The sequence below is a fragment of the Syzygium oleosum genome, unplaced genomic scaffold (assembly GCF_021117445.2).
Source record: "Syzygium oleosum isolate NSW1041296 unplaced genomic scaffold, Sole_v2.1 Sole_v2.07, whole genome shotgun sequence".
Taxonomy (NCBI): domain Eukaryota; kingdom Viridiplantae; phylum Streptophyta; class Magnoliopsida; order Myrtales; family Myrtaceae; genus Syzygium; species Syzygium oleosum.
Genome location: NW_026607491.1, coordinates 8,104,923 through 8,128,706, shown reverse-complemented (window position 1 = coordinate 8,128,706; position 23,784 = coordinate 8,104,923). Strand labels below are relative to the sequence as shown.

Sequence of the window (23,784 nt, the reverse complement as noted above, 5' to 3'; positions counted from 1 at the left end):
TCAATGAAAAAAGTTTAAGGTAAATATGTTACGGTGAGCATGGTTTAGGGCATGGTTTAGGGTTTTTGTCTTATTTTTTAAATAACATAATTATTAAAGTTGTATAAAAAAGGCTTTTTTTACGAGCAACATACTTTCTATTATTAAATATAATTTTAATTTTTGTAATAGCAAAATAATTTATATAAATTGAAAAAAGAAAAAGAGAAAAATATATATATTCGCCCATATGTGTGTGTGCTTACGCGCGCATTTAATAAGAGCGTTCGTGGATCTAAGTATATAAATCAAAATGATGTTCCATTTTTTTCTTATTTAACGACAAATTATTTGATTCTTGATGTAAGTGCATTTATCAAAGTAACAATTAATTGCTAGACCGGAGTAAAAAAAATTAAACTGAAAAAAATTATAAACTCTATACTACTAGCATGAGAAATAACATTTTTTCTTCGCATTTTGACAAAGCGAGGCGTGCGTATTCAATCGTGCCATGAATTTTTTTTTTTGTCCGATACTTGTTCGAGAAGACAATTGGAGATTGCGAGACACATTGAAAAGCAAAATGATACGAATGCTCAAATATTAATAAAGCGGTCTGAATAAGACCGACGAAACAGAGTTCATTTTCAATTTTGGGAACGCGAAGCGGCCTGGAACCGGACCAACTAGGTCGGTTCTTCGGTTCTGTTGGGTTTCCGAATCGGATCAGACCAACTAGGTATATCTTCAGTGTTAAGCGAATCTGGACAAGGATCGGATAAATGCTAAAAGTTAAAAAAAAAAACCCAAATAAATTGCTTAAAAAGTGAACCCAAAAAAAAAACCTTAAATTAAAATTTCTCTTTGACTTTATGAATTGTAAGTTATAATTCATTTTATCTCCACATTTATCTAGCATTGAAAAAAAAAAAATTCGATATCCAATGACCCGACCCGCTTTCTCATCCGAGCTGCACCGCACGAGAAGCAACGAAAAGGCTGGAGGAGGAGGAGGAAGAAGTCAGCATGTGTCGGTGGAGAGAGGCTTGAAGTGGCTCGAGCCTCGCGATGCTGCGCGGTCGATCATGAACGAACTCGCGCTCCTTCCTTCTGCAGAACGCCGCGTCGACTCTGGTGGTAGACCAATCTTTGCTCCGACCCAGTTCGTCTTTTTTTTTTTCTCTCTCTCCCCAATCCCTTTCGCTTGCGTTGTTTGCCGTGCCGTGTTGCATCGAGATCAGCGCTTTCTTTCGTTGGCTCGAATTGACGAGGTGAGTTGTTGGTGACCGTGGAAGTCGATTCCTGCTCAATTTCTTTGCTGTCCCCGTGAACGGCTTTCGGGGGTTTCCTTCTTTTTACCTGTTTTTCTTTCTTCTTTTTTTTCCTGTCGATTTGTGCTTCTTTGTCCCGTACATGGTGCAATTGCCTTCGATATCAGTTTTTATTTGCTTGGCTTTTATCTTGGGGAAGTTAAAAATCAGGAAGGAACAGAAGGGTCTAGTTGCTCAATCTTGATTTTTTGGTTGCATTGGAAACATTAGCATCCTTCTGTTGAACTTTGTGCGTTTCTCGTGACAAAAGAAACATGGGTTTTGTTCATTCGAGCTGGGTTTTTGGCTTGCATTGTGTTTGGTTGACCTGTTGGTTGCATTAAGGAGTACCTTTGTATAACGATCTTGATTGATTTTCATTTTGTAGAACAAGGACTCGCTTTTGGTGTTTTCTCTGTTTTTCTGTCCTTGATTAATTCTGATATTCTACTGGCGAAAGTTTGGGAAGATCCTGGTTTTTTTTATTTTTGAAGTTGCTATTGCCATGTGTATTCTTGAACGTATTCAAGTTCGCGACACTTAATATTCTAGTTAAAAATTTAATTTGCAGGTTTCGTGAAACTTTGCGACGATGCCCCGTCCCTTGTTACTTGCCTTTCTGTTGCTAGTCCTCATCATCACTTCCCAGTTTGAGTGGAAGCAACCCCTTGTGACTGACCTTGAAAATACTCTGAGCATTGCCCAGAAGCAATCGCGAGTTTCAGTGAGGCGAGAAGCCGTAAAAGAGAAGGTGGTTGTTTCCCTTATTCCTGTTCAATATATTGCCGCTGAGTCTTTTCCCTGCATCTACTGTTTGTTTCTGAGTCGATTCTATCTGCTCGGAATGGAGCCATGCTTAATCGAAGCCTCTCAGTCATGCCGATAATTTGAGCTTTGTTTGCTCTGCCTTTCATTTGGTTTTCCTTTTGCTGCCTGTTGTACTGTCTTAATCAGTATGTAATGTTCCCCCATGGTTAGTTTCAGTGGCCATTAAAGTATGGCAGCGTAATGCTCATCATTCTCTGTACCAGTGATTTATGTTGTTCTGTATTTCTTTTAAGAGGGTTCTACTTCACTTTATAGAATCCGTGCGGTGTCTGTTTTATTGATATTGATGCACCATCTTGCTCTTTGAATGGCAAAGTTGCAAGTCAAGTGGATACTTAACATTATCTTCTTATAGTCTCTCTCTTCTCAGCTTCAGGCAGATGTCCTTCTTTCTTTCCACTCTTTTGCTAGTCAGTCTTTTGTAGCCTGGACTGTTCTTGGATCAAATGCTCATAACTTGTGTATCTGGCCCCGTACTTGCAAATGACCAAACCAACTAAATCATGTCTTCCTTTGCACCTCAGAATTTGGTTATTTCCATGTCAGATGTGCCCTAAAAATTGCATCTTCTGTTTATTTCATGTGGATGCTTTGGCCACGGACAGTACAGCCTCAATTGTAATGGCTGGTTTGGAAAGAAAGTGTCATTGAAATGTAGGGATTAAGTGTAATTTTGAATAGTTTGTTTGAAGATAACAGAAGGAATTCTACTCGGAAGAATCGTTATAGGCGGAACATGGACTTTTCCTCAACCGTGGATGCTTGCCAGAAAGTCAGCCTCTTTGAATCTGTTGGCAAACTTTTTGGTGAAGCTGATTTTCCTGAAGAAAAACCAACCAGTTTGTAGTTGGGAAAGATCTCTTCTCCCTTTGACAGATTCAAAATAGCGAGATTTATCTGACAAGAAGAAACTTCTCCAAGCTTAACTCAGTCTTTCCCACATTTCACCAATTGCCAAATTTCGACTGCTCAAAGCTCTTTTCTTTTCCACTCCTGTTATCTAGCATAGAAACTCATTTAGTCCTAAATTAAATTGCTATTTGGCCTCTGCAAGCAGTTGAATTTTTTTTTTTTTTGGGTGTTTGCGGCCTGGGGGGTTTGTTCTATCAAATGAGATTGTTCTATCGCATCTTCATTGCACTTTCGTGTCATCTGGACATCAATTTGCAACTTTGCTGCTGAGTTAGAGATATCTTCTTGTCCTTGCTTTATTTTGTAATCGTAGTTATCATCAACTTTTGCAGATCATCATATCGCAAGAGCAACGCATCCAGAAACTGTACGAACTTGTCCGGAACCTTAAGGAGCAGCTGTCGCAATGTAGGAGCAGTAAGACAAGAAATAGCACCACGACCTCTCTACCCGAGCATTTTATTGAGCTCGAACAAAAGCAGGTTCTAGAGGATTAGGTGAGAACTTCCATGTCTTCGAATTGTTAGGAAAAGCTCTTGGTTATTTGCTAATCCTTCCAACTTAAGCTGATTACTCTTCACAGGATAAGTTTCCCTGAGAACCTCAAGCAAAGCAAGCAATAATGATCTTCTTAATCTTCACCAGAGTCCCGCTTTGCGGCCAATGTAATTGGTATTGTAAAAATAGAAGCTTCGAACAATCGTAGTTGTCAAACTGGAATGCTTTGGCGATTCTTTAGATTAGCAGTTTAGCACAGGAAGAAGAGTAGTTGATGATGGAAAGGTTATGCATGAAAACATTAGATACATTCTCAATTGATTGAGATACGTAAGCATTTATGTGGAGCACCTATCTATATCTAGCTAGATCCATCTTTAATCGTATTTAATGAATACATTAGGCAGAAAATAGCAATTAATACGACCGAACATTCGGGATAGCTTGAAAATTTCACCATGAAAGCATCGGCAATTTAGTCTGTCTTCCCAAATCCGATCAAATCGGAGCCCCTTTCATTGCTCTAGCATCACCATCATTCAATATATGGATTAGGCCTCCATTTCCTTTCTTTGAAAGTTCTTAGATACTAGAACCACTTGCCATTTCCGCCACAATCGACCGGTATGTGGCGGAGACATTCGATCACTCTCATCTGTCCCCGTCCATGTATTCTCAAGAAGAACATACTCTCTGGGGACGCTATTGAACTCCGTCAGCTTAACTACTAGAGTACACGGCACCATTACTTTAATTGATTTGGAGCCCCGTAGTTAATGTGTCACCCATCTCTCCTAACTTCTCTTCCTTCTTGAGGATTCATTTTGGTTATAACATGCGTTGAAGTCTCTGACAGTCCCGCCCGGACATCTCGTGTCTCGAAGGGAGGAGGTGGTGAAGAAGAAGAAAGAAGAAGAAGAAGGTGATGGTGATGTTGTTTCATTAATTCCGCTCTGAACATCACCTAATTGTTCGGCCACCTTTATAAATGACCTCTATCTCACGGCCACCCGGGCAACCATGTTCAGTCAGCTTCTCTAGCATTTATACATTGTTATTAGTTCCATTCCATGCGGATAGAGCAATGACTATCTGGATACGGTGTTACGGCGTCTGGTGACCGACGGCAAAGCTCGGAGTAAGGGGGGGTGAGATGATAGCTTTGGGGAACGTTAGCTCGGTGACGGAACAAAAAGAAATCACACGGAGTTGAACATATTGCAGCATGACATTAGAAAACACCTCGTCGCACAACTAACAGCCGAGGGGCGGTGGATCTCGCCGTCATCCTTAGGTCCATCATTGGGTCCTATGGCTCCATGTTGGGGTAACGAATACTGCTGCATCTTGTCTTCAAATGTGAATTTCTCCGTTCTAACTCTGTTTCACCAGCTTTGGTTGGATAGTCTTTCTAATCGTCATAACTAGCTACACTCCATTTTTGAACAAACACAAGTGTGAACTTCACGTTTACAGAGTCTCCAACTCGCATGGACCATGATGTTTCGAACATCAACAGGTATACACGACAGAATCAGGTCCTTCTTGGGGCTCGACTTCGACCCAGATGATGACGTAAGCCCTCGGTCGACTTGACGTCATTGGCTCTGCATCTTTCCCAGTCCCATTTGCTTCTTTCATTGTTGAAGCAGGACGATAGCAGCAACATTTCTCAGTACTCAAAACGATCTCTCCCTTTCCCTCCTTTCGTGGAGCTTTAATGGAGCAGTTGAACTCCGCTGGCCTGATGCTGAATCATAAATCACAACTACATGAAATCGAACTTCCGCATGATATACCTTTATGGCCACCTCTGTTTCTTGCCATTTCATTGATGACTTTGCCCTGTCCGATCACTTCTCCGGCAACACGCACTTCCGAAACTAATTAGCCTCGCGCGGCGCTACAGGATCGTGGCTGTGAATCGAGTACCCACGACACTTTCGGTAGCAATGACCGTGGCTGTTACATTAAAGGTCTACGCGGCAATCTTCGAGAACTTCTTAACCGCGCTCGTCAACCATGTGGCGCCTATGAGAAAAGGGATTTCGAGGGTAACTTTAGCAAACATTTAATGAACGCACACGCAGCCTTAATCTTAGTCTACTAGCTTTGATTAACTTTAATGATAGGTAGAGCTACCGCGCGCACAGGTCACTTGATAAACATCGCCCGCGTGAAACTTTCCGAACATCGACGGTGTCATTCGAGCATATGCGTTCACTTAGCTCACTAGCCAATAGAAACACCACCCTCTATGATTCTATCTCATCCGATTAACCCCACAAAATCACGCACACATTCAATTGAAAAGCTTGGCATCGACCGGCCTATCAATCTATTTCTCATGGGGGCAAGACTATGGAATATAGCTTTCCATCTAAACAGGAACCGTGAAGCTTTGAATGCCTTGAGATTTCTTAAAATAGCTGTGAGGTTAACTAAATTGTGATGGACATGAACATACCAACTCTCTCTCCCATCAATGAATGAAGGCAATGAGTCGATCCCAGCAACTTTTCTTTCCACATCAAGAACATTTTGCAGCCTCCTTTTGCGTTTCTCGGTTCTCTTCCACCCATCATGTGTCCTCTCAATTGATTTTCATCTCAATACCACCTTCTCTCTTTCTTGCCCTAATTTCTAATACCCTCCTTTCCTACCCACAATTAATAGGCTATAGAAGAACCTCTCTCTCTCTCTCTCTCTCTCTCTCTCTCTCTCTCTCTCTCTATGCAAAGGCATTATAAATTGCGTTACGAATCTCTTTGACAACTTCAACATTGGTATATGATCAGCAAATTCCAAGTCCCTTTCTTCTCTGGTCTTAATCCCAGATAGCGTTCTCTTGGGAAGAACTAGTTCTTCAACTCAAGGTAAGAATCAATCCCGACGTTTCGTGAATTATCTGATTACTGTTTATCCGAATAACGTTAATTGAAATATCGTAAGTGCAGGGTGTAGCATCTCTTTCTCTCTCTTTTGTTTTTTTTTAAGTTTTCGAATTCACATAACAAGTTTCGTGAGCGGTATTGACTATGGAATAGCTTTTGTTTTCTCCTATATGCATAGAATATTTTCTTAGTATTTCCTTTTTTCCCTGTTAAGGTGAACTCTAAGGAGGGAAATATTGCTGAGAGAAAAGTTAGCTTCAGCTTCCAAGATGAGCGGTGGAAGAGCAAAGAGCCCCAAGCTAGAGCTGAAGCTGAACTTGTCACCGCCAAGAGCCGATGACGGCCATTACCATCTCCAAACAAAGGAATCGCCAAACTCTTCGACATCATCACTTTCTTCATGCGAAAGCTCATGCTTCTCCTCCTCGTCAACCGGGCTCGAAGAGAACAACAGCAGCGCCATAAGGTACCGGGGCAACGATCCTCGGCCTCAAGCCGCCACTTCGATGGTGGTCGTGGGCTGCCCTCGGTGCCTCATGTACGTGATGCTGTCCGAGGTCGACCCCAAGTGCCCGAGGTGCAAGAGCTCCGTCCTGCTCGACTTCGTCAACGGAGACAACCGCTCTACCAAGAAGAAGAACAGGATCTGAAGCTCGAGCTCGAAAAACCCTACAAAGACTTGCTCTTTTCTACGTAGGGCCTTTACACAACGGCAGCAGTCGCCCAACGATTCATGTAGTATCGGTCCTTGACATAGTGATACGGTTCGATGATCTACTTCGCTTTGCATGCGTGTCTTGTTTCGATCTTTCTTCTTTTGTGAAGCAGTTTGACTTTGATTGCCCGGCTAGAAAAGATTGACCATGAGTTATGTAAATTATTTGGTTAATGGAATTCCGCAGACCCCTCAAATAAATTATTACAAAATAGCGGGGAAACCTACACACGTTCGTAGCACAATAAACTTGTTGTAAAGTCCAGTCGAATGATCTTTCAGTACGTAGAATTAGGTATGCTGCAACGTAATTGATCAATTACTTAGTCAAATGTGATTAATCTTTGAGATAGAAGCTGTCGCAATTAAGGGTCGTAGGCACTTAGGCAGTAGTAGCTCATTCATATGCATCGGCTCAAAATCAATGCAAAAGCCAACGGTGGTTGAGCTAACGCTCTACCCCGAGAACGAAAACGATGTGCTCAACCAAAGCCAGCATTAAATGCATGCCCACCTTGTGTGGATCGATCTTGACACGTCCATACTTATCTTTCTTAACTAAAAGATTGGTACGTCTTAATGCGGGACGACTCCCCCAATTGCAGGCACGTATCGGTGAATATAAGAGCCGATCGATGCAATCGCTTTCGCGCGTGGTCGGCCGCAACGATGACCGGAGCGGCCCGAAACGAGCCGCGGGTCACAGAAATGTTAGGCATCGGTCTCGTCACGAGCCATAATGAGCATTGATTAGAGGGCCGATTTGGATCTGCAGTGGCGTGCACGTTTGGAAATCCATCAAAAGCGTTGTTTTTGCCTGGTGCCCGGTGGGTCGTGGAGATAGTCGAATTGATGTGAACACACGTTCTACGATCTACTAATCAAAGGGATATCCTTGCATGGGCCTTGGACAGACCGGTCCCTAATGTCATGCCTAATACTGTTTATCTAAAGCCTGGCGCACATCACCAAAAAGTTTTTGTACGAGTACTCGGGCCTAATCAAGCGTCAGCAAAGGGCTCGACCGGGCTTCAAACTACGTATCCTTATTCAGGCCAACCCACCCAATTGACCCCTGGTTGATCTAGGCGTGGCCGTGCGCCGCCGCTGGGCACATGATCAGATCTATTTGCCATGCTCGTCGTCGGCTGGGCGTGCGCTCTGAAATCATGGGTTCTCCGGACTTGCCATGCTCGTCGGCCGGACATGCGCCGGAGTTCGACCGGAGAGCAGCAGCTCGGAGAAGAAGATGAGCATGAAGGGGATGTGCTCTGAAATCATGTAGATTCTATATTAGTGTATATTAATGAGATGGTTTACACGTCTTCAGGTGTTTCATCATTAGATTTTACGAGCAATTTAAATTAGCAAAATAAATTGCTAAAATCAAAAATAAAAATAAAAAATAGTCGAAGGTGATAGTAAAAAAAAAACGTGGCGACAATAGTTCTGTCGCTATAGGGCGATCGATAGATATGGAAGTTGATTTCGTCGCCGTTGGTAATCTATGGCAATGAAATGTGGTTTGTCCGCCATTATCCACGGCGACGAAACTCATACTTTTATCACCCACAAGCCAGCGCCAGGATCTTTTTTCGTAACGGAGCCGTGTCGATGAGAATCTTTGTTGCCGAAATTCTAGGATGTCTTGAGTAGACCGGTTTTCTTGCTGTGATCATTTGGAAAGAACGAGTGCTTGATTGAGTGCAATCAAACAGAAATTGGCATATATAATGGGGGTAAGCGCTCATCATGCTGACATGCCGTGTGATCTATCTGTCTGGATATGTGAAAGATCAAATTCAATCTTTCTTTCTTTTTTTCGTTATTTGGGGGGTGGGGTTTATTGTAAGGGCGAGCGGTTCCAAGTTCCGTACAGGTTCCAATTGAAACCTGAAACCTATCCGTTGAAACAGATTCCTTATTTTTTGGAACCTGAAACCTATCATGTCATAGATTTCAGGGTCGGTTTCAAGGTGTGTTCCACCTATATTATTAATTGACACCTTTATTGATCACCACTTACCGCTATTATTTACTGACCACAACTTATAATTAAACACATGAAGAATATGAAAATATTAACAAAATAAAAGTCTCAATCATAAAATGGAAGCTCAGACTAGTGGTTCCAGATTATACACTCATCATCGAAAGCCATGAAATACTGCAGGATCGCACGAAGATATAGACCAAGAAAAAAACAAAAACTTATTTTAGGTTTCAGGTTACAGATTCCAGGTTCCACCTACTTATAACTTAAAACCTACCCGTCGAAACAGATACTCCAATTTTTGGAATCTAAAACCTACCTTGCATACTCCGAAACTTAGAACTGATAGATTTCCACTGATTCAGTTATCAGATTCCAGGTTCTACCCTAAAATCACGCTCATCCCTAGCTTATTGTTGCAGCAGCGAAGGCGGTCCGAGTTCGGTCGGTCAATGAGCAGTAGTATTAATTTAAGAGCATTGAGAATGCAATTCACATTTTCCGGATGTGATTCGAGCCCCGCATCATCGTGGGGGTGATGACAGCCTCCGTCCGACGTTACCCCAAAAAAAAATTAAATTTAATTTAAAAAAAAAAAGGCAAACAAAACAAAAACAATAGTTGCATGTCCTTTTCCGTTTCTGCCCTGCGCTCAATCCCTCCGGGCCAGCCAGAAAAGTCAAACGAAAGACCCGGTCTCCCCCTAACTCCTCCCCTGCTTTCTTCCTCCGTATATATACATACATATATAAATATTTCCTTTTTATAAAATATAGAAAATTAGGAAAGAGAAACGTTTTTTAAAATTTTTTTTTAAAAAGAAAATGCCCCAATAAAATTACAAGAGTGGGGTCCAGTCAAAAGGCCAAGGCGCGTTGAACTTTGGACAGTAACGGCGAAGACTCCTCCCTCCTTCTTCTCCCCCTCCCCTCTCCCACTGAACTTTGAACTGTACTCTGTACTGTCACCTCACCTCCACGTTCGTTCATCCCCCTCTCTTTCCCACCCACCTTCCTCCCTCCCGTTATTATATAACCCCCGCCTCCCCCCCATCTCCTCCTCCTCATCATCTCCTCCTTCTCATCATCATCTCCGACTCCCCACTTCCCCCCATCCATGACGATCGCCGGCGAGCGCGCCCCCTCCTCCGTCGCCGTCCGCCAGGTCTGGTCCTGGAACCTCGACGCCGAGTTCGCCCTCATCCGCGACCTCATCGACCGCTTCCCCTTCGCCTCCATGGACACCGAGTTCCCCGGCCTCGTCTTCCGCCTCCCCCCAGCCCCCGACCGCCGCCCCTCCCCCTCCGACCACTACCGCCTCCTCAAGTCCAACGTCGACGCCCTCGCCCTCATCCAGGTCGGCCTCACCCTCTCCGACTCCCTCGGCAACCTCCCGGGCTTCATCTGGGAGTTCAACTTCCGCGACTTCGACCCCGCCCTCCACCCCCACGCCCCCGACTCCATCGAGCTCCTCCGCCGCCAGGGCGTCGACTTCGACCGCAACCGCGCCGAGGGCTGCGACTCCGCCCGCTTCGCCGAGCTCCTCATGTCCTCCGGCCTCGTCTGCAGCGACGACGCCGTCAGCTGGGTCACCTTCCACAGCGCCTACGACTTCGGCTACCTCGTCAAGGCCCTCACGCACCGCGACCTACCCGGCGACCTCGCGGACTTCCTCGCCGTCGTGCGGGTGTTCTTCGGGGACCGGGTCTACGACGTGAAGCACCTGATGCGGTTCTGCCACAGCCTGCACGGCGGGCTGGACCGGGTCGCCGCCGCGCTCGACTTGGACCGGGCGGTCGGGAAGTGCCACCAGGCCGGCTCGGACAGCCTCCTCACGTGGCAAGCGTTTCGGAAGATTAGGGACGTCTACTTCGCCAGCGACGGGCCGGAGAAGCACGCCGGCGTGTTGTATGGCCTAGAGGTCTATTAGGATCCAAATTCAATTCATTCTTTTGAAGTGTATCAAAATTTGTTGGCACGTTTTGTGAATATCGTTGGGTTAGCTTTATTGCCGCTGTTCTCAAATTTGCACCCGGAATCGAATCAAGATTGATACCTGTCGGTCGATCAATTCCGTCTGAATTCAATCAAAACACCGAATGCATACGATTATCCAATCGATCACCGGTTGTACGTTACTTCGTACCATCGCATAATGTGTTGAATTGACGAGCGTTGGTTTCGATCTCTGGCTTTTCTGCCGGTTGCTTGCGCGTTATGTGATCTGGGGGTGTCCTGTTTCTGATGATGCCGGAGTTATAATTGCTGAAGAAGAGATGGGAGGATGAAAAGTTAGACCGGGTCATTTCGACCTCGTTCACCTCTCGTGGACTTCTTGTTCATTGACTTCTCGTAATTGACCAGGATCACCTGCTGGTCCTACGTTTGTGAAAGCTTATCGTGCATTTCTGGACATGGGTTTGTGGCAATGTCCTGATTTTCTCGGTATAACTTCGAACTTTGCATCTGGAGGGAATGGAGAGAACAAGAATAGAAAAAAGCCTGTTCTTGACCTAGTTCGCGTCCTGATTGCGATTAGAATTCTACCTGTCGAAACAGCGGTACATGAGTTTGGTTCATTGTGCGTCGTGCATTCGTGATTGGGACCATGCTGAGAATGGCGAAATTCATACCGCTTATTATAGTTTCTGAAGAAAGTAAGGTCCCGTGATCCGATCCGGCGGCCTGATCTATAGATTCTTCAGTGCGACGCGCAAACGGCTAAATTGACAAACTTGTTTGGTGTCTTCATTCTTTGGCTCCGTATTGCTTTTTTTATTTGTACGTATCTAGAGTACCTGCAATACTCGAGCCCGCTGTTTATGTTCCACAGCTTTCATTGCATCAATACTGACATTGGCTTATAAATTTGTTGTGCAGGAGCAGTGCTGGCGGCCAAAGTTTCAGTTCATTTCGTCCCTTTTATATCCGCCTTTCAGGTGATCTACGGATGATTTCTAGCTTGCACCATCTTCGCGGGAAGAAGGGGAAAGGAGGAGGAAAATCGAGTCTCGAATGAATATGACCCTTTTCGGACCCATCGGACCGTTAATTCCTCCTGTTTGTTTCTCCAAAGCTAAGCAATATCTTGCTGCGAGATCCCCTCCCGAATTCTCTTACCAGTATTTCTGACAAAATTTTAGGGAAGCATTTCAGAAAAACTTGGTTCCACTATTCCTCCCAATCTGGACTTGTATCTTCTAGTTCAACTAAATCATGCGACAATGAAGTCGTATCTAGAAAGAGTTAGGCTCTGATTCATGGTGGTAATGTTTCTGCGGGACCTGCTGTTATGCAACAGCATTGCTGTGGATAGATCAGATGAAACGAGGAGAATACTTGGGAAATCAGCTTCTGAGAGTAGACGTCTTGGGCTTGCTGAGGTTTATGAGCCATTACCATCTTCGGCTTTCTGCAGCATTTAAGCATTTTGCGACTCTCGCTTGCACGATTGAATTAGTTCTTACTGGTAAGAAAAGAAAGAAAGCAAATGGGGTTCTTATTTCTAATCTAATATTCCCGTTTTGCTTCGCAGCTCTCGCTGGTTCGATGCCAAACAAAGCTGAACACATTTGCAGCATCAGAATGCCGGTGTGAGAGCTTCATCACCTCCTGCTTGGAAGAGCATGGGGTGAATTACTCGAAAACGCTTTTGCTATATCTCCAGCATATGTAAATGGTGGTTTTGCTGTGTGTTTCCCTTTGACTATCCATCCAGTTATATAACCCATATCCTGTCTCTGCGGTTGTGTCGAGTCTTGGCGCCTTGTCCCGTCGAATGTGGCTTCTAAGGATCACAGTTTCGGTTCTAAAAATGATGCATTTCTCGAACCATCCACCATGAACTATTTTGTTCTGGAGCATGTTCCTGTTTGACCTGGTTCTGTTTTGCTGTTTCATCTCTTCATCTTTTTTGCCAAAGAAGAAATGGAGATGTAGAGCATGCCTTTGGGCCTTTGAAGACAGTCCCTACAATACAACTGCTATGTCCTTGTAGTAAATATTGGCGCTGCCAATTGGTAGATTTTCCCACCGAAAGTAATTGAATATTTGGGAAAATGACACGATGGACAATGTCGTTCTCAAACTTTGGATTTGGTCCAAAGGCTAAAAATTGTGAGTACAAGAGATTTGACAATATTGAACATGAGAAGAATTTTTTTTAACAGGAGATAATGGTGGGCACAAAACAAGGAATGATCGGGTAATGTCATATGATAAATTATCATATATATAAACAAGTGATAAATAAAAAAATAAAATGATAAAAGAAAAGAAGAAAGAACCAGGCAAGTTTCACGAGTGCGAAAGAAATGAACTCACGTGGCCACAGCCTCTCATTCACGTGACCCTCCTTTAACTCCGTCCTTATCATGATTATTGCTCTGACAAGTGACACCCCGACGACGACAAAGACGACGGCGACGGCGACGGCGACACATCTAGATCGCCGCCGCCGCCGCCGCCGCTGCTGCCGCCGGGAGCGACGCCGTTCCAGATCACGGTGAAGGCCCGGATGATGACGGCGTGGTAGCGAGGCGAGTTGAGCTTCAAGAAGCAGTGGAGGAGCTCCTGCAGGCCGTCCCTCGAGTAAATCCCTTGCTCCAGCACCATCTGGAGCATCGAGTCCCTGAAATCCCGGTACGGGTCGTCGGAGTCCTTCGCGACGGCGATGCTGTTCCCGATGCCAGACCTCCGCGCCGCCGGGTAGGGGCGGCGGGTCGGGGACGCGTCGGTGTCGGGGAGCGAGAATGTGGCTGTGGCGGCGGCAGTGGTGTGGGAAGCGGAGGAAGACGAGGGGCAAGGGCAAGATTTGATCTTGACGAGCTCGAGCTGGTCATGGAGTGAGAACGATGAAGAATCTCTTCTGGGTTGGATTGGGGTGGGTTCGATGGCATCGGAGGGCTTCGTCTTCCCACACCCACAGCCCACATTTGGCGTGAAAATGGTCTTCAGGAGTCCTTTTCTATCGGAAGACATTGCCACTCTGCACTGCACAGCATCACAGAGAGATAGAGAGAGAGATGAGTCTTCTTCCTCCTCCTCCTTCTTCTTCTTCTTCTTCTTCTTCTTCTGGTTTAAATAGGAGAAGTTTTCGGAGGGCATGCGATCCGGGGAAGTTGGTTATGCTGATGATTTTATGATTATGATTAGGGTTAATCATATCTACCAAGTCGGATTGGTTTAATGGCCATGAATTCTGATCTACTTCGTTGAAAAACTTGAATCGAAACGTTGGTTCTTTCTCCGAAGTTGGACTGAGCAGTTGACTTGCTGGTCATGGTGATCATGAAGAAGGCGACGTCGATTCCCTACATGAACTTGCTCGTTTATCCGAGGATTCAGCAGCCGACAATGATGGCTTTGCATAACTCAACTTGGTGAATCCCATGTTAAATGTCACGTGGCTTATTAAGTTTAAGGGATAATGACATAAATAGTATTTGAATTTTGATCTAATGTGCAATGTAGTCCCTTTTTAATTCATTTAATATGATCTATAAACTTTTGGTACATACTTAATTTAATACCTGAACTATATGAATATATTCAATGTTGTCCTTCCATTAATTCAAGTTCAGAAAAAACATTGAATATTTTTATATAGTTTAGGGACTAAATTGAACATATAACAAAAATTCATAGACCACATTGATCAATTTCAAAGTTCAAGGACGGCATTGCACATTAGACTAAAGATCAGAAATCACATTGAACAAATTAAAAATTCATGAACCACGCTATATATTGGGTCAAAGTTCAAATACTATTTGTGTCATTTTCCCACGGTTTAGCTATACACATTGAATTCTTGCCCCAAAAAAAAAAAAAACTATACACATTGAATTTACTTGTACAACAAACAATAAGTTTGTGCATGACAATGAAAAGAGCAGATGTTCATCTTGGCATTTCTCTTTCGCATTGTACGATTCATTTTTGACAAATAAAATGACTATTTTGCTTGATTAATAATAAATTCACTTACGAATAGAGTTGAATCAAGAATTGCGGCACGTATGATATATATATCTTCATATCGCATAAAGTTCAAGTGTGTTGCTGTTCTTGCAAGCGCGAATGAGTTTGTACATTCGAAAGTTTGACTAAATGAATGGAGAAAATTATCGTCACTCGGTTTACAACTTATTTTTGTTCATGAGTTTATGATTTTCTAGTAACTGAGTGCAAAGAAGTTTAAATAATTAAACAATTTTCCCAAAAGGTTGCACTTCGTATTTATCGAACACAAAGCATCTAAGACTTTTCAAAGTTGGTTATCAAAAAAAAAAGAAGACTTTTCAAAGTTCAAAGTATTCGATTATTAATATTCAGGATCATATATAATTATATTTTAATTTTTCAAACTGAAAAAAAGTTTTTAAAATGTGGAATAGAAACTGTCCCGAACGGACTCTTTATGTAAGCAAAAGGTTGGATCATTGACTTTCCCGTTTGAAAATTTTAAAAAAGTATCTAAATTACATATCCAGTATATATATATATATATATAATAAAAAGTTGTGTATGTCGACAGTCTTACATTTCGAAATGTTTCGGGTATTCCAATTTCAATGAAAACCGAATTGAAAGATTTGCAATAATTTGAAAAAGAAAAGAGAGAGTAAAATCACCCAAAACACCTTTAGACTCTCGATATTTGAAAAAGGTAAAAGCAAAAGAAATACATCCTAATGAAAATTACATGCAACTTCCTCTTGGATCAAGCTCTCCACCTCACAAGAGAATTCCCTTTTCAAATTCCCTCTTTAAGATAAGGATTAATACCACGAAAAACCCTAAACTGGTACACCTGTGATAATTTTATCCCGAACTATTTTTTTGACTACCAAAAACCTCAAACTGGTACACCTGTGACAAATCTACCCCGAACTATTTTTTTTATCACAAAAAACCCCACACTGGTACACTTATGACAATTTTACTCCGAACTAATTTTTTGACCATCAAAAACCCTAAACTAGTACACTTGTGATAATTTTACCCCGAACTAATGTTTTAACCACTAAAAACCCCAAACTGGTACATTTGTAACAAATTTACTCTCTGTTAGTATTCGTTAAATTGGATTAATATCACGAAAAATCACAAATTGACAAACTTGTAACAAACAGAGGGGTAAAACCCCAAATTGGTACACCCGTCAACTACCACGTGTCATCAAACTTAGCAATTTGACAGTAAAATTTAATGAAAACTAACGGAGGGTAAATTTATCACAGGTGTACCAGTTTAGGGTTTTTCATGGTCAAAAATTAGTTCGGGGTAAAATTATCACAGGTGTACCAGTGTTAGATTTTTTATGGTCAAAAAAATAGTTCAGGGTAAAATTGTCACAGGTATACTGGTTTGAAGTTTTTTGTAGTAAAAAAAAATAATTTGGGGTAAATTTATCATAAATATACCAGTTTGAGGTTTTTCGTGGCGTTAACTGTTAAGATAAATACAATGTCAAAAGCAAATACCAAAACTAGTATAAAAAAAGAAGGACCAAAAAAAAAAAACCGAAAAGTCTCCTATTTGTGAATATGTGAAGCCCTCATCTTGCTACTTGGCTCCTGTTCTGGCCATTTGATTGGAGGCTTTGCCCAAATCACATTGAGGCCCCGCAATTACCAAAATAACCCTCCGGACAGCAACAGGCGCGGAGGGAAACGGTGGGGCTCTTCCCGGGCTACAAATGTAAGTTCCATCCTCATCCTCTGCCTCCCCCCTGCTTTCCCTGCCTTCTCGTGGTCGATTGAGGCTCCCCCTCGTTCATCACAAGAGCAATCAAGTCTTCACCTTTCTTGAATGATCAGAAGCACGAAGTTGGGTTAGAAGTTGGGTTCAGGCGCTGGGACTTTCTGATTTGGCTGAAAGATGGAGGCGGTGAATTTGCTTCCCGCTCTCTCTTCTTCCTCCCGCTGTTCTCCTCCGTCTCCGCGCCTGAGGCGAGGCGGACTCTGCTCCTCCGCTTCTTCTTGGCCGCGACCCCGGGGACCCAGTTGGAATCGCGCCGCGGTGAGGGCCATCAGGGAGAAGACGAAGGAAGCCCGAGACCCGTCTCCGCCGCCTGCGTCGGCGGATGAGGCCACCAAGAAGTACGGCCTCGAAGCTGGTCTCTGGCAGGTGAAATTCAAAGCTCGCTCGCCCTTCTTCTGCTTCACTCGGCAATCCTCGCCATGTTTTGAATTTGATGAAGCTTATTGAGTTGCAGCGTGATTTGCCTTTCTGGGCTCGTTCTCTTATCTATTGTAACGTTCGAATTTGTTCCAGGCCTTGTTTGAATGGATAGGATAAAGCCCGGTGCCTTTTTATTTTTATTTTTTATTTTTTATTTTTTATTTTTTATTTTTTGATGACAGTTCTCTTGTGATCTCTTCAGTTTAAACATGAATAATATCTGATGTTTGCTGGAGCAGACGGGCATATAACCGAACCCCATTATCAATCTAGTGATGCTGATAGTGAACAAATTGCTTGTGTTGGTGAGTTGGAAGTATGATTGGCAAGTGTGCTTTGTTGATCATGTGCAGATATTCAGTTCAAAAGAGGAACGAAAGGGAGGTACTGCGGAGAAGTCAAAGACAGATCAAGCCAAGAAACTCCTTGCAAAATACGGGGGAGCATACCTAGCTACCTCCATTACTCTTTCCTTGATCTCATTCTCGCTTTGTTACGCCCTCATCGGCGCCGGCATCGACGTACAAGCTCTGTTGCAGAAGGTAATTCGCAACTTCGAGGCATTGCGCCTTCGCAGATTGCCTAGAAATGTTTGGTTGGAGTCATAGCTCATGGGGTCTTTTGGTTGCAGGTGGGAATTTCGGTGGATGCGACCGGAGAGAAGGTTGGAACCTTTGCTTTGGCGTACGCCGCGCACAAAGCCGCTTCCCCAATCCGGTTTCCTCCGACAGTGGCCCTCACTCCCATAGTTGCCGGTTGGATCGGGAAGAAAGTAGTTGATAAGGAGAAGTGATTTGCACATTGATTCCCATGGTTCTGTATCATTACATGTGATAGCTGTAGAACATACTTTTTGACATCTCTCTCGGCACAAATTATGGCTCATCGTATTACAATACCTTTTCAATACCTTTTCGGCCAGACAACGTTGGCTTGTGCTGCTTGTTGAAAATCTCTTGAATCAATTCTAGAACCAACACGCAATACTTGTCAATTAGAGTACCGGAAAACAGAAAACGCATTTCCGGCAAACAAGAGAGGAATTTAATCTTTGTGAGCTCCTCCAGTCATTTAAACTGGGATTAATCGAGTCTGCTGAAATTATTCTTGGACAAATCTCCCGTCATAACTTGCTGAAGATCTCACAAGGCAGAGTATTTGATGATTCTTGACAGAAACTTCCAACATCAGATGCCAAATACAAATGCAACGGGTTCCCATTTCTAGAAGAGCTGGAGTACAAAGATCCGACACTAAAATAAATCATGACAAGGACATGGAACGATATACATGCATAAGCTTAACATATGCGCGCTTTATTACATGCTTGCAAAATCACATGAATTTATGCATGCTAATCATCTGTACATAAACCTGGTCCCCTCAGGGTATATTATACTGGACAGATTTCTCCACAGCGCTCTGAGGGATGAGGTGAGGGGAATTTCCCGCCTCCAACTGTTGAACCCAGCAATCTCCATGACAGAACAGGTCCGGGAAACGACAAGATGTCATTGTTTTGCATGTGAAACTGGTCCATGATTCCTGAAAGAGTTGATGCTGCTTATCATGCCGGAGAAGTGGCGGCAGCAGGTACTTCTGTTGCATTGGGTGGTGGAGTTTGGGCCCGAGGTGTACTGACATTAGCCATGCCGTAGTCATCATGAAGTGAACCCAAGCCATTCCACTGAACTCCAGCTATGAGTGAAATTTAAGGAGGTTCAACTGCCAGTAGTACAGTGGATACTGTGGAGAATAAAAGGTGAAGAAAATAAGGCTGCAAAACGAAGCATTTTAAGCAAAAGGATACACTCTGCCCTCCATATGTCCGTGATGCTAACATCTGCGTCTGATAAGAGCCAATAATCTGCAACACTCTGTCAGGAGAAGGCAAAGTAATAATGCAAATTAGTGACAGTTAGTAACCCGAGAACTCAGATTCCAGCATTTTATAGGTATACAGAGAACTCTGCAGTTTCTCATTGTCCCATCATCAGATAATCTACTTTGTCTATAACATCGTCCATTTTTCTAATTCCACTGAGGAGACTAAAACATTTTTTTCATTGGAACCTCCATCCTCAAGAAGCCATATTACTAGGCAGGCTACAGGAACACTTACATCAACATCCGAAGGAACGATCTTCATAAATCCACCCACCATGTCTTGGGAGGTACTAAAATCTGAGTAAGCTATGTCAGCAAGTTGGCCTTGCATTTCATTTTGCTGTCTGCTGCAGTCTTCCTGGGCCATAGTTGTCGCTGATTTCTCGTTAACTCTTGGTTGAACGCTTGGAGTTGCCTCGCCGCCATTAATCTCCTCAAACCTCTCTTCAAATTGACTGTAATTAACAATGTCAGGGGGAGGTGATCAAGTATGTGGAAGTTGGGACTTCCTAAACAGCTGACCACCAATTTTCAGGAGCATGCTTTTGCAGAAGTTATGACCAAGAAAGAAGCAATAGTGACGACTACCCAAAAAAGAGAGGTAAAAAGAAAGTACCTAACAAGATAAACGTCTATAGGACCCATTGTGCTCCTGAGGACAATCCTATATCTTCTTTGGGGATAGTCAACCGCCTGGGGCCATAAGGTTTAAAAGGATACTGGTCATCGATGCTTTACACATCAAAGGAGGTCTTTGCTGTTATACTAACTTGTCAGGTATTAATTTACCTCATCAGGATCTGGAACTTCTAGAGTTGTACCATGGGGAGCTTTTATTGCTATGAGAGTTTCATTCTGACAAAATAAATGCATTACATTAACAATAAGCTTAGGTGAAAGCTGCTGGCGAATGCACAGAAACCAAGAAAGACGCCTATTTATACTACCCCCAACGGCCAAGGAGAGATTTTAACCTGGAAGCATGGTAATGCCTTGATGTCGTCTTCAGTAATAAAAAGCAACCTATAAAGGTGGCGGTGGGTCAATCCAAAGATCCGCACAATCAACAAAGAAAGTCCTCACGGGTCAAATTCTACCTTTTATTGTTATCATCTTCGCTGAGATCCCTCAATCTCTCCTGCATTTCTCTGCAAAGATGTAGATGCCTCAGCATAATAGGCAAAGGCTATAAGATCATAGAGAGAGAATTGAAAAATAGCAGTTCCAAGATAACCCACCTTATTTGTTCATCCAGCCTATGTTCCTCCACCACAAGGCTTTCAACTTGTGCCTGACAATGGAGGGAAAGGGTAAACAATTTGGATTAGAAAGTCAGTAATGTCTCCCTTAATTCTTTCTTTACGGGGTATGGACAAAGTCTGCAAAATAAATTGCCAAATGAGAGATTAAGAAAAGTGTCAAGGAACCTGGCAATCACGTCTAAGGACCTAGATAATATGAAAGTGATAGTGTTGAAAGAAAGTTAAAATCATTGACCTCGTGATACTTTTGGATTCCAATCTCCTCCATGTCAAATATAAAGGCCAAAGAAGAAAAAATTGCAGGAAGAAGAATCATTGAAAAAGGGCCGACATGAACAAAAGCTTCTGCCATTCAAAACTGAAGTCATCGAAGCATTAGCATAAAAAAAGACCAAGTCGTGGATACCTGTAAGCTAGTGACACTTTCGTCAATCTCCCCTGGCCTTGTAGCCTCCAGTCCCCTGATTTATAGAAGACCAAGCTTTTAGTATCCACTTGTTTGCTAGGACAACTTTCTAAGTCTATTAAAATCAAAATCTGAAGAATCCAATAAAACATTTGCTTTTGCTTACTTCCACTGAATTCTGTTCTTCAGTTTCTTCTCAATAAGCCCAATGCCTTCAAGGACATTTGTTATGTCATATATTCGCCTCTTTTGCACCTATAGCAACATCATATCCTCTAGTAAAGTGCATCGCATCAGCAAATGAGATATAGCAGAAAGCGAAACAGTTACACTTACCTCTAAAGTCTCAGCAGCTTTATTTAGATCAAGAACACCATCTTCAGCACGTTTTATCAGATTGATAAACTTCTTTGTTAAAAGACCTGGAAGAGAAATACAAAACATTGTAAATGATGTAATTTATGTGCTTCGTTTTGTCTTTTAATTGTCTGACGAAAGCCCAAGTTACCTAGAGAGCTGTCATAACGACATGGACCAGCTGGAGTAAGATTATTGCCAGATGGAGAACCTACGAAATTAACAATAAATGCTGAGCCAATCTTATAATCGAAATTATTCTAGGATCAATGTGTATAGGGCGAAAGCAAACCCCATATACTGTATCCTTATTTCCCTACGTAAGTGGCTTATGCATGAGCTAAGCTTCAGGTTAATGTAGGTGGAACACACACTAAAGATCCTCAACTGACCAGCATTTGAGATAGGAGTTTGAGGTCCTAATCTATTGTTCTTTGTGATCCTTGAAGTTTTATTTCCCTTCGCTGTTTTTCCTGATACAGGCGTCTGAACGGGACTACTGACAACTTCAGCATAACCAGCTCCAGCTGACCAATCGTTTTGCTCTGCCTTGCCATCTACTGTGTCACTTTTCCGCTTCAGTTGCTGATCAAGCCATACAGAGATTTATTAGCAACATGTCTAAACAACTTATATTTAGCATGGATGATATGTAATGGTGATATATATATCCGGACTTCATTTGTGTGTGACAACATGTGTGTCCATCACATACGGATTTAAACTTCGTCAGCCTATTCAGACATCAAAAGAGATGCATAACAAAGAATGGCCACCTAAGAGGCTGAGAAAAGAACCCCGGAAAGAAGTATGGAGGAAGAGAGCACAAGGGCAAAGTGAAAAAAGTCAAAGGAACACAAATAAGAAGAAAGTTCATGAAACGGACAGCCGCGGTTTCACATGAATTAAGGACGATCCATCTTATGTTGTCTATAAAGGACAAGCATAAAGTTTCCTAAAGTATAGAAGAGTTCAAGCTCCCCCGCAAAATTTTATATCCCTAACCTAATGAAAGCAATTTGGGCAGCACAACAAAAAGTTAACAAATTTATATAACCTCATCTATTTAACAGTAATTTAAAGCAGAACTTAACTTTACTCGAACTCAAAGAGAGCCCAGAATCCGAAAAAAAATTAATCATCCATGTGTTGACGTGTAGCAAACCCCATTAGTACACTAGTATTAACATTGTAAACGCAACATTAGGGGTGTTCTGTACAACTACACCCATGAAGAAGTACTCATGACTCTTGAGTGCATCTTATATATTTATTTAGCCTCATGCATCCCTTGATTCTAACAAAATATAACAGGAGATAACCAGAGTCTGTCTGGGTAATTGAATACTGCCAAAAACATGGAGCTACTCAACCTTTTCCCATCCCTCCACAGGGAGAGGGGGAGGAAATCCAACAGATAGTTGAGGATCTCCTGTCAATAACAAAAGGAAGAACTTAAATCCAAAATCAACTTAAAAAACGAATTGATTGGTCGATGTGGAAGAATCACTGCAACAGGAATGACAGCAACTGACTTTAAAAAACTACAAGAACGATTAAATATTGTCCCTCGGTGCAGGTTTGACTGCTACGGTCCAAGACACATCCATTGTCCCAAATCCAGCGGTCTGTCTCCCCGTAAACTCAATGCATTCACCTGCAATGCAACCGACTTTGACAGTCCTTCGAATTACCGAAAGAAAGTCATTTCGCCGCACAACCCCTTTCGAGGCAACTTGTTTTAAGTCCATACACTAATTCTTGAGCAGCTGCATTTTACCGACTCCTAGGAAAGGAACAACGACCACGAAATCGTGAATTCTGTGAAGTAAACTAACTCCTCGTAGAAAGAGAAGACACTCCAATTTTGACCAAAGCGTATCAAACCCACTGTAGCTACTAAAACCAACATGAAAAATCGAATATTGGAACCTCAACCAGAATCGGACGCAGCACCCCCACAAAAGGAGACGAAATCCGAAGCAGCCGAGCTCAGAACAAGCTACCGGCACCAAAACCCAAGCGGATCTCACCGCAATTCAGCAAAAGCCCCAAAAAGAAGAAGAAAACCGCGCCAAGCGCGCGCGCAAATCGAGAGAGAGGTCCACTCACCGGGGATCGAACCAGAAGAGCGTCGGCCTCGTGATCAGCGACCCTGCGCGGCGGCGCCTCGGGGGAGGAGAAGCGATGGTAGTCGGGGGGAGCGACGAAGGGCGGCTTCACGGAGGAGAAGGGGAACTGGCGGTCGAGGGGGCCCTGCAGCTTCGGCTGGGGCGGGGCCGGGCGCGGCGGCTGCTTGGGGGCCGAGCGATCGGTCATCGGGCGAGGATCGGCGGCGGGCGGGGGGGGGGGGGGGGGGGGACGGGGATTCCGGCGCGGAGGAGGAGCTGGGGTTTCCCGCGCGAGGGGCGAGGGCGGCTGGCGGCTGGCGGCTGGCGGAGGAGACGCCGAGAATCGGAGGGCCAGGTGGGGTATTCGGGAGGGGGATCGAGAGGGCGGGAGAGAGAGAGAGCGAGAGAGAGGGGATTCTAGAGAGAGAAAGCGAGAGGAGGGA

General features: G+C 43.4%; 6 protein-coding genes across 6 annotated transcripts; 4 read left to right on the top strand and 2 right to left on the bottom strand.

Moving 5' to 3' along the window:
* The first annotated feature begins 965 nt into the window (after positions 1-965).
* Positions 966-3,877, top strand: LOC115676727 (uncharacterized). Its single transcript, XM_056313189.1, has 3 exons — positions 966-1,119; positions 1,864-2,043; positions 3,365-3,877. Exons 2-3 carry the CDS (start codon positions 1,885-1,887, stop codon positions 3,527-3,529), a joined length of 324 nt encoding a protein of 107 aa, XP_056169164.1. The 5' UTR covers positions 966-1,119; positions 1,864-1,884; the 3' UTR covers positions 3,530-3,877.
* Positions 3,878-6,693: 2,816 nt separating this feature from the next.
* Positions 6,694-7,074, top strand: LOC115678580 (protein GL2-INTERACTING REPRESSOR 1). The gene has a single exon (XM_030601976.1). The coding sequence runs from the start codon at positions 6,694-6,696 to the stop codon at positions 7,072-7,074; it is 381 nt and encodes a 126-aa protein (XP_030457836.1).
* A 3,149-nt stretch (positions 7,075-10,223) lies between these two features.
* On the top strand, positions 10,224-11,139 carry LOC115673680 (probable CCR4-associated factor 1 homolog 11). The gene has a single exon (XM_030595928.2). It carries the CDS (start codon positions 10,249-10,251, stop codon positions 11,059-11,061), a length of 813 nt encoding a protein of 270 aa, XP_030451788.1. The 5' UTR covers positions 10,224-10,248; the 3' UTR covers positions 11,062-11,139.
* Positions 11,140-13,261: 2,122 nt separating this feature from the next.
* LOC115676633 (transcription repressor OFP6) lies at positions 13,262-14,457 on the bottom strand. Its single transcript, XM_030599576.2, has one exon. The coding sequence runs from the start codon at positions 14,235-14,237 to the stop codon at positions 13,509-13,511; it is 729 nt and encodes a 242-aa protein (XP_030455436.2). The 5' UTR covers positions 14,238-14,457; the 3' UTR covers positions 13,262-13,508.
* A 2,415-nt stretch (positions 14,458-16,872) lies between these two features.
* On the top strand, positions 16,873-18,227 carry LOC115674655 (uncharacterized). Its single transcript, XM_030597118.2, has 3 exons — positions 16,873-17,264; positions 17,672-17,860; positions 17,950-18,227. The coding sequence occupies exons 1-3, from the start codon at positions 17,016-17,018 to the stop codon at positions 18,109-18,111; spliced, it is 600 nt and encodes a 199-aa protein (XP_030452978.1). The 5' UTR covers positions 16,873-17,015; the 3' UTR covers positions 18,112-18,227.
* Positions 18,228-18,522: 295 nt separating this feature from the next.
* Positions 18,523-23,602, bottom strand: LOC115674634 (transcription factor E2FB). The gene is made up of 14 exons (XM_030597096.2): positions 23,343-23,602; positions 21,623-21,815; positions 21,382-21,441; positions 21,210-21,295; positions 21,040-21,128; positions 20,874-20,928; positions 20,444-20,496; positions 20,303-20,353; positions 20,180-20,228; positions 19,995-20,060; positions 19,822-19,898; positions 19,441-19,660; positions 19,129-19,195; positions 18,523-19,016 (listed from the first exon to the last, which is right to left on the bottom strand). The coding sequence occupies exons 1-14, from the start codon at positions 23,547-23,549 to the stop codon at positions 18,886-18,888; spliced, it is 1,404 nt and encodes a 467-aa protein (XP_030452956.1). The 5' UTR covers positions 23,550-23,602; the 3' UTR covers positions 18,523-18,885.
* Positions 23,603-23,784: the final 182 nt, after the last annotated feature.

Excerpts from the sequence above, each read along its gene's own strand:
- LOC115676727 (XM_056313189.1), top strand. The coding sequence starts at position 1,885 with ATGCCCCGTCCCTTGTTACTTGCCTTTCTGTTGCTAGTCCTCATCATC. Across the intron at positions 2,044-3,364 it reads GAGAAGCCGTAAAAGAGAAG|ATCATCATATCGCAAGAGCA; the intron begins GTGGTTGTTTCC and ends CAACTTTTGCAG.
- LOC115678580 (XM_030601976.1), top strand. The coding sequence starts at position 6,694 with ATGAGCGGTGGAAGAGCAAAGAGCCCCAAGCTAGAGCTGAAGCTGAAC.
- LOC115673680 (XM_030595928.2), top strand. The coding sequence starts at position 10,249 with ATGACGATCGCCGGCGAGCGCGCCCCCTCCTCCGTCGCCGTCCGCCAG.
- LOC115676633 (XM_030599576.2), bottom strand. The coding sequence starts at position 14,237 with ATGCCCTCCGAAAACTTCTCCTATTTAAACCAGAAGAAGAAGAAGAAG.
- LOC115674655 (XM_030597118.2), top strand. The coding sequence starts at position 17,016 with ATGGAGGCGGTGAATTTGCTTCCCGCTCTCTCTTCTTCCTCCCGCTGT. Across the intron at positions 17,265-17,671 it reads TCGAAGCTGGTCTCTGGCAG|ATATTCAGTTCAAAAGAGGA; the intron begins GTGAAATTCAAA and ends GATCATGTGCAG. Across the intron at positions 17,861-17,949 it reads TACAAGCTCTGTTGCAGAAG|GTGGGAATTTCGGTGGATGC; the intron begins GTAATTCGCAAC and ends TTTTGGTTGCAG.
- LOC115674634 (XM_030597096.2), bottom strand. The coding sequence starts at position 23,549 with ATGACCGATCGCTCGGCCCCCAAGCAGCCGCCGCGCCCGGCCCCGCCC. Across the intron at positions 21,442-21,622 it reads AACTCCTATCTCAAATGCTG|GTTCTCCATCTGGCAATAAT; the intron begins GTCAGTTGAGGA and ends TTAATTTCGTAG. Across the intron at positions 21,296-21,381 it reads TCGTTATGACAGCTCTCTAG|GTCTTTTAACAAAGAAGTTT; the intron begins GTAACTTGGGCT and ends TTTCTCTTCCAG.